We start from the raw sequence: 9430 nt of genomic DNA, 5'->3' as shown, positions 1-9430 counted from the left end.
GTTAGGTAACATTTTACTTGAACTCTGTTGCACTGAACTTTCAGGATGAATTGGGGGTGGGTGTGGGGGTATGGGTAGGTCGGAGCTTAGGGACCAAAGGACTTTGGAGCAAAGTATACAATTACTGAATATGCTTCCAGTGACCAGAATAGAAGCATGAGATGGTTTTATACAACCGGTTCCGATTTTCCATATTGTGTGCCTACAAGTGTAGCACCCTTTGTAAATGGAATGAAGACCCACTCTAGTATTCAGCTAGGCTGCCTTGGGAGAAAGTTTACACACACAACTAAAACAACTGCTTGCTTGATGCTTCATAAAATATGCTTTATGCAACCTAGAGCTGGCTTAATATACACCCCACTTATACATCAAATTTACTATTGTTATGTAGGAGTTGGAGTCAGGTTCTTAGCTCCCAAGTCATAAGGAAGAGCAAGGGCCTGATCCAAGTGTCCCCTAGACAGCTGAAATTGTCATCTAAAAATTAGATCAATCTATCAATTTCCCTAACAATGAATCCCACCTTAGTGAATTTTCACCCTTAAGGTAAAATATCCCAGAGAGACATTTCCTGTTTCATTTCCTTGTAATTCAGATACAGACTTGGCAATTGATAGTTATCACTGCCATAGGTTATTTCCTATTTAGAGATTAATTTGTGTTAAGCTTCTAGGAATATACCTTTACATTGTCTTAAGGTACTCTATATCTTTCCTATAGACTCAACTGAGAATTTTTTTATAAATACTTTTAAAAGGAAAAAAAATGTCTTAGCAAGCTCTCTGTTGCTTACAAAAGAGCTCCCATAATTTTTTCAAAAAAGTAAGCTTACTTTTAGTATTCAAACTGCTAAACATCACATATTCACAAAAACTTATTTTATACTCTATTTTAAAAATCAAACATAAGGCATTACATTGTCAAACACTTATTGTCATGAATGAGCTGGGTCCAGGAATTTTTAACATTTCGGTGAATTAGTTTCTTAACTTGAAAAATTAAGGTCTTGATATTTTCTTGCAAAGCCCATGATTTGAGGACAAAAATGTTATGAGTAGCAAATCAGAATCATAAACTCCTAGAACCTCGGGGTGGAGAACTCAGAGGTCACCTGGTCCAATTTTGACCCAAAGTACGAAAGCCTAGAATCCAGCTCAGTGGACTGTAGTTTAAAGTACTCACCTTCTTTCCCTTTTTGAAAATGGAGATGCCTGCCTGTCTTTGGTTTCATACTTCTCCTGTTCCCCATGATTCCTCAAAGATCCCCAACAGCAGTTCAGCAACCACATCTTATTGTTCCTAAAATCTATAAACCATATTCCCTTATTTGAAATATTTAAAATTGGTCCAACAAACATTCTTCAGAGTAGTGGTTAAAACAGAAACACTATAGAGGAATTAGACAAACTAAAAATCTGAATTTGCAGCTCTCTACAAAAGACATTGTTATAGCAGACATCATTATGGCAGATATATAGTATTTAAAAGCTGAAATTCTTGACGTGGAATTCCACAGCATCAGAACAAAATTCCTATAAAAGCTAATACATGGGAAATCGTTATTAAATAAAAATGTCTATTTTTGATTTATATTAAGCAGTTTCACAAAATACTAGACTAAAACCTAAAGCAAAACAGCAACTCTAGTAACAATGAATTATCATTACAAAAATGCAGAATAAATTGTTTGCTTACAAAAGCCAGATGGTGTCTGGCTAGAAAACACATATACTAACTGACTCATTATCGAAGGAAAACCTTTTGAGATTGTACCTAACATACATAGCATTTAAAATCCTTTCTTTTCCTTCTATTTTGTATTTTTCGCCCACTAGCACTTTCTGGAGTTGCACAATAGTGCTATTCAGGTTTGGTAGCAGTCAGGTTATTGCACTGAACTGCATTTCATACCCATCTGCCAATGATGACTTCAATTGCCTAACCCAATTTGACAAGGCTGCAACTCTTCCTTTTATTTTCCTTGGGGAAGGGTGTATGCTGAAATGAATTCTAAACATTGCTCTTAACTTATCTAGCTCATTTCCCCCTAACTTCACAAACATCATTCATTCAGTTGAGATATATCTGGTGCTTACTCTGGGCAAAGAAATATGTGGGAAGGGAGCAAGCCTTTATTAAGCACTACTATATGCCAGGCCCCGTGCTAAGCACATTACAAATATTATGTCATTTGATCCTCACAACAACCCTGTGAGGTAGGTGCTATTATTATTCTCATTATATAGCTGAGGAAACTGAGGCAGAGGACAAATGACTTGCCCAGGGTCACAAAGAGTCTGAGGGTGATTTTGTACTCACATCTTCTTGGCTCCAGGTCCAACACTTCATCCAACATGTCACCTAACTGCTTCAATACAGAAGAGAGGGCAATGAAAATTTTGTAAAACATTTCTCTATATTAGGACAGATTTTGTCTTTTGCATGATTTCTAAATAAAGACTTCTTTTTCCATTAAACTTTTTCTTGGGCAGTTTTGTACCAAAAAATATGTAATGCAACCAGGAAGTGTGATGTGTTGGAGACAGTAGTGGAGTAGGGGTGGAGAACTGAGTTCTGGTCCTGAATCTATCACTTAATCATGGTTTGACTTCAGCAAAATTATTTCACTGCTCTGGGCTTCAGTTTCCTAATATAAAATTAGTTTCCTCTGTAGAATGAGAGGGGGGTTAAATAAGATCATCAGCAAGGTTTCTTCAGTTCTATGATTCTAAGCTATACATATAAGAATGTTATAGAGGAATCAGTTTAGAAAAACTAGCCAATGAGTTATCTCAGTAAACAATGGTGGTCTCTATAACAATGAATATACAGCAATATCTAATTTGTCTGTTAGTCTCTTTTTTATGTTGGAGGGAAGGTAGTATATTTTTAAAGCGTAAAATTAAAATTTATTGCAGAGTATTTCAAAGTATAAGCTTAAAAAAGTATAATAAAATAATTTAAGAAGTCTTTTGAGCAAACTAGTAACAAGATAGTAACTATACTAGCAGTATAGTTTGATTTGAAAATACACCCATTGACCAAAAAAATTAATACACATAGCCTAGGTTAATCTTCAGACACTAACCCCTTAAAATGAAATGCATGGACTTAAAATGCTCCAGAATTTCAAGGTAGTTGTTAGTCACTACGTGCAATAAACAAAATCCATGCAGGAAGACTGAAATTCATGTCTTGACATAGAAGTGGTATCTGGTATTAAAACATGACGCAGCATACTGGAAAATGAAAAGGCTCTGTATGTCACGTATTCTGAACACACCCATGAAATATGAGACTGAACTTATGCCACTGAAGTGTTGGCAAAGGAAAAAGGAAAATGTAGGTTGTAAGAACATTCAGCAGTTGAGGAGAATAGAAGGGAAAAAGGAAAGCAGAATAAAGGTATGGATTTAGATTAATATTGATCGTTATGAACACAAAATTGCTTGAACAAATGGAATCTGTCTGCCACATTGTAGTGAGCACTTAAACCACTCAAACTTTGGTTCTGTGATTGCAGACATCACCAGACCCTCCTGAGGACATTATGGCCCCTTAATTCAGAGCTGCCTAGTTTTGATTTTTAAAATATTTTACATATGTATGTGTATATATATATATATATATAATACATATATTTATATATTTATTAATATAATTAACTTCATCAAATGCTTTTCATAAGTGTTCTAATCAATTAAAACAAAACATATGCCTCAACACCGATGAATTGGAAATCTGGGATTTCTTTTTATGATACAGTCTGAACATATAGTAGAGGTGAACTAAATGATTTAAATATAATGATGCTGTATTAAACACTCTGAAGAACCATGGGCATTTCTATATTAATCCATAATCAACCTGGCAGTCATCAACCTAAAAAGGCATTCCATTTCTTTATTTTTTTATTCGACAAGCAGCAATATCATGTTTGTCATTTTAAGGTAGATACAATTATTAGGTTATCTGTCATATTACAATATTTAGGTTTTTACTTTATGTCCTTTAAGATACATTAAAAAAAACACATCAACTGCAAACGTGAGGGAGAAAAAAAAGCATGGTACCCAACCAAATTTCCACATTTCAGCAATACTTCACTCATTCATTTAGTAAAGTTTTAAGAAATGTCATAATGACATGAGCTTGAAATATCTATAGGCATTTTCATTGACGCTCATGACGTGGCACTGGTGATGTTGTAAACAGCAGAAAAACAGGGGCTGCCAAGTGACCAACTATGGAGGCACAAGCCTGCTTCTTCCCACAGGAACACACCAAATAGTGACTGTTATGATCTTCTTAAAAGCACACCTGCAGGGCAGCTGGCATCATCACGCCACATAGCTATATTCATCTGCTGATGCTTGGCTTCTTTCAATGTACTGTTTGTCTATCAGAACTTCAATGCACTTCTTGATCATGCTAATGCTTGGGTTAAACCGAGCTCTTGACTGACTAATAACCTATTGAAGAAAAAAAGAGATTTAAAGTTAAGTAATTAGCCATATTAACATACAGTGTCTCAAATTTTTAAAATTTATTTTGTTAAAATCTCAGCTTCTGATCAAAAATCTCACTTTATTTTCAAATAATCATTGTTTCTATCCACCTCAGAAACGAATAGCACAAAGTTAAACCAATTTTTTACACCTTGTTACATAAGTAACCAGCTTGTTTTAAGTTTAGGAGGCAATATAACGGGAGTGAGTAGTCCTATCTTCTATCTGGTTCCCACCTCTTCATGTTTAGGGTGTTAATTTTAGACAAATAGTTATGAGTTCAGTCATACTGACTCTGAGACCCCAATTAAGAAAATCACTAACACCTAGGCAGATATTTAAATGAATGTGAAATTTATTCTAAATTAAATTTCATATAAGACCAAAATGATTATGAATGCAGTATTTTGTTATTTTGATGTTAAGAAATAGAGAGACCTACTGAAAAGATGTATTAGATGGAAGAGATAAGTGGGATTAAAAAAATCATTAATGACCATCACAAAAATCTGGCACTTGGCCTAGTATAATGTGCTTTAGGGGGTTAACCCTCCTTAAATAATTAATCAGACAAAAAGGCAATATAATTTGGTGAGATCAAGGACCATTGGTATAGTAATCTTGACTATTCAGTATAAGCATTTGTGAATATATGTGAACAAAAAGGATTATTCTCATTAAGATGCTAATAAGACACTACAAAGACAAATAATATTTTAAAGAAGAAAACTTAATTGATTCAGTCACATGACATTGTAGTCAAGAAATTACTGAAAATGAATTTAGCATATTACAACACTCTTATATTACACACTTCCATTTTTCTTTACCTCCTGAATAAGAGCATTATGCCGCAACACTTTTCGAGCTTTCATGATGCGAACGATAGCAGCCTGGAGGTACATTTTCCTGTCTTCATCTACAGCACTTCTCGTCTGCTCCATCTCCTATGTCATCAGGGGAAAAAAAAGTTGATAATAGATGTAAAGTCAGTAAATACTCTAACATATATTGAATTGTAATTCAAAGCTCAAAATTTAAATTAATGAATAATAATTATTGAATAGTTACTATGTGCCTCCACAAATTGCCAATGCCATATTCTCTGGTTATAAAAAATACTGCCTATAGATAATATCTGTATTTTATCACTCGGAAAAATAATTTTCCAACTTCATGATGGTAGACCCATTCAATTTAATTTAATTTAATTCAACAAACATTGATCAAGCACATACTATGTGACAGGTACTACACTGGAGATACAGTGATGAAAACGAAATAGTTCCGGACCTCAGGGAGCTTACATTCAACTTGAGGGATACAACCTGTACATAAACAAGTAAATCCAAAATAATTTCAAGAGAAAAAGTGTTAATAATGGAGGTAGTGAGTAAGTAGTAAGAGATTAGGAAAGAGCTCATATGAAACCTAAATTCTTCTTTGAATGAATAGAGATTCTGTAAGATAGAGATGAAAAGGGATTGTTTTTGGATAAGGAAGATCACTTATAGACAGGTACAGAGGTGAGTGATGGAATGTTAGGAAGAATAGCTAACAGGGCAGCTCGACTATAATGGCGAGTACAGGAAAGGGGCTAATATGAAATAAGAATGGAAACACAGGTGGGAATCTTTGTGGAGGGCTTTAAATGTCAGGCTAAGGAGACTGTATTTTATCCCAGAGGCAATAAAGAACCTTGAAGATCACTGAGTGAAGGGAGAATGTACAATCCATATTTTAGGAATATCAATTTGATAGCTACACGGAGGAAAGACTGGAGAGAGAAGCGTGTGGAAAAAGGGTGACAGATCAAGAGCTGACAGAATAGTCCTAGTGAGAGGTGAGAGGTCCTGAACTAGGGTTGAGGCTGAATGTACGTAGAGATGGGTATAGCTCTAAAAGATGCTCCTTACACCCCATTCTCCCTTTTCCCACTAAAATGGACAAAGCATCTGAACACCACAACACACACACCTCTTTTGCAACTCTCTCTCAAAGTAGGGCATGTTGTGGTTCATGAAGATAGGAAAGGATTAAGTCAACAAGCATTTATTAAGTGCTTACTATGTGCCAGGCACTGTGCTAAGCACTTCAAAGAAAGGCAAAAACAGTTCCTACCCTCAAGGAATTCACATTCTAACGGGGGGGGGGGGGGGGGGGCTTAAGAAGGGCTCCAAGCAGTAGTCCACTATTATTGTTGTTGTTAATAATAATAATAACTAGCATTTACATAGTGCTTAAGGTTTGCAAAGTGCACTACAAATATTATCTCATTTTGTCCTCACAAAAACCCTGGGAGGTAGGCAGTGTGATCATATGTCTCCCTCTATCTTGTTAGTAGGTTGCATTACTATCTCTATTCAAAATAAGGACACTGAGGCTGAAAAAGGGTTGGGTGACTTGCCTAGGGTCACACAGCCAGTGTCAGAGGCAGGATTTAAACTCAGATTTTCCTGACTCCAGCGTCAGTGCTATATCTACCGCACCACCTGGTTGAGTCAGTCACAAGGGTCTGACTCTAAGACCTTCTGACAGTTCCATCACAATCCAAAAGCAAGACCTTGATTTTGAGAAGCACTCATCTATAACAATGGAATTCCATTTCCTTGTAGCCACATGAGGTATGATGACATGCTGACTGCAGGAGAAGTGGTAATGACAAGCTCCCTAGATCTCATGAGCTTTCTGAACAGTTTAGATATCAACATCTTGCTCATGAGCTACATGTCATGAATCACTGGGATGAAAAAAAAATGTAATCTTTAAAGTCTTCAGGACCTAAAAAATAAGATTTTTACACATGGCAATTCAAGAAAATGCTTTTATCTAAAGCAAAAAGTAGCTACTAGAGATTAAAGAGCATTTTTATAATATAAATAAAATAATATAATAGATATTAAATATAATATAAAAGGTGGCAACTCTTTTTGGAAAGAACTGAGTAATAAAATTACACGTGGATTAAGAGATAAAGAAGATGAATTATGAAATTATTCCTCCAAAAATCAAAAATTTCTTGGGAGAATGTATAGGACAAACACTTTTTAAACTTAATGTGACAAAAAACTAGCTATTTATTACCAAAAGAGACAGTTGAATCTCACTTGTAGCTTAAATTATAAGGCTAATAATGTTAAATTATACAGAAAAGATGTGCTTAACATATCAATTTTAGAGTATAAATAAAAAAGGTTATGCATTATGATTTGTGTTTTCATTTGTGAAAGCCAACATTAATAGACTAGCTGAGAAAAGTTAAAAAACACTTGCCTGTGGTGTGTCTTTTTGCATTGACGTGGTAATTTTAAATTTTGTTCTTTTACTGCTGAAGTTCATATTTAATGAAAAAGTAGAGTCTGCATCTATCTCTTCCTGTATTTAGAAAGAAGACAGTTTATAAATAATATCACCATATAACAATCAGGGTAAAAAATCATAAAAATTAAGCATGATAACTAAGCACCAAACAACATTTATTTAAGTCTTCCAGTTATCAATTCTATTTAGCTTATTTAACTTAACAAACTATTTCTTTTATTCTTTCTTGTGCTTACATGTCAATTTAAGAGGTCTGGAAAATAAAACTCATTTTAAAAAAAAAATTAAAACTAACATTCCAAGATACCTTAATGACTTAACTTAAAACTCATTTTCTCCTCAGCTGATTCTCTCATTTTATTTTTACTGAATTTTACTGAATTTTAGGTAGGAGATATTTTCAGACACTTGATACACATAAACCATTAAATACCAAAGATCTAAACTTTATTTTCACAACCATTCTGAATGCTGCATAAAAATGTTAAATAATGTTATTTAATATTATATATAATATAATATATTATTTAATATATAATATAATATATTATTTAATAATAAATGTTAAATAATAATTACAATAAGGAAATATCTATAAATAATAATCACCACTATATGGGTACACTAATACTCCCATAAACACTTAATACCACATTCTACTTTAGTTCTTCCCATCATGAATTTTTCCTTCATGCTCTGTCCCTTTCATTGGGGACAGCCATCACATTTTTTCAACAGCTTAAGCACAAACCATCTCTTCTCAGATGAAAGTCATTAAACCAACTTGAGAATGCCAATTGCCCTTTAAAGTCCAAGAAAGGCAAGCTGATGTAGCAAAACTTTTGCCAAAATAGAAAACAAGTATTAGCAGATGGAATTTTCTCATTAAGAGTCTAGAAGTGCTTCCAAGCTACTGTTGGAATCATATTTAAATGCTTAATATGCAAACAAAAATCTATATTTACATACTATTCCAAGGCAGCAACAATAATGGAACATTTTAAAAGAAACAACTCACATTAATTTTATTTCAAATAGTGTAGAATAGTTGACATTGCGTTGAAGTTGTGAAGTGTCACCTTCCAGCCTGATTACGGCAAATAAAATTCTAATTACAGAATGTGTACTATATAGATATGCATAACTATCTGATACAAACTGTCATTACAGTATTCTGGACCTCAGTAAAATGCATCAAGGGGAAAAGTTAATTTTTCAGTTTTTAATTTTGTCATAAAAATGGAGCACTTGTATCACATTTCTCCCCAAGCTATGAGACACAATCATACTACACTTAGAACTTACCTTTTGAGAGGGAAAAGTGTGTCAGGCTATACAATCAATTTAAGTTTCTTACAAGTTATTTGAACATACTAGTTCACCTCCATCTTTTTCCTTTGCCATATAACATATGACAAAATACAAATAGAAATACAAATTAAAATAGGCCTATAAAGTCAATTTATCATAGAACAGTGTGGGTACTTCTACTTCACATATAAATTGCAATGGTTTGGAAATGGTTTTTGCAAGTAGCTGTGCCCTCAAATTTATCATCTGTTGGCCAACTTTCAAATGATAAGTCTCTCCAAACTTAT

General features: G+C 34.0%; 1 protein-coding gene across 1 annotated transcript in view; it reads right to left on the bottom strand.

Annotated features, from left to right (window-relative positions):
- Positions 1–3880: 3880 nt before the first annotated feature.
- Positions 3881–9430, bottom strand: part of CUL2 (cullin 2) — a 117423-nt gene continuing 111873 nt past the window's right edge. Inside the window, exons 19-21 of the mRNA XM_027841617.1 lie at positions 7785–7886; positions 5342–5458; positions 3881–4475 (exon numbers count right to left, since the gene is read on the bottom strand). Coding sequence (XP_027697418.1) covers positions 4344–4475; positions 5342–5458; positions 7785–7886 — 351 coding nt within the window. The 3' untranslated portion in view covers positions 3881–4343. The remainder of the gene's footprint in view (positions 4476–5341; positions 5459–7784; positions 7887–9430) is intronic.

This window comes from Vombatus ursinus, unplaced genomic scaffold (assembly GCF_900497805.2).
Source record: "Vombatus ursinus unplaced genomic scaffold, bare-nosed wombat genome assembly UNPS02014861.1, whole genome shotgun sequence".
NCBI classification, from domain to species: Eukaryota; Metazoa; Chordata; class Mammalia; order Diprotodontia; family Vombatidae; genus Vombatus; species Vombatus ursinus.
Note: the sequence above shows the minus strand (reverse complement) of the source record. Positions and strands in the feature narration are given on the sequence as shown.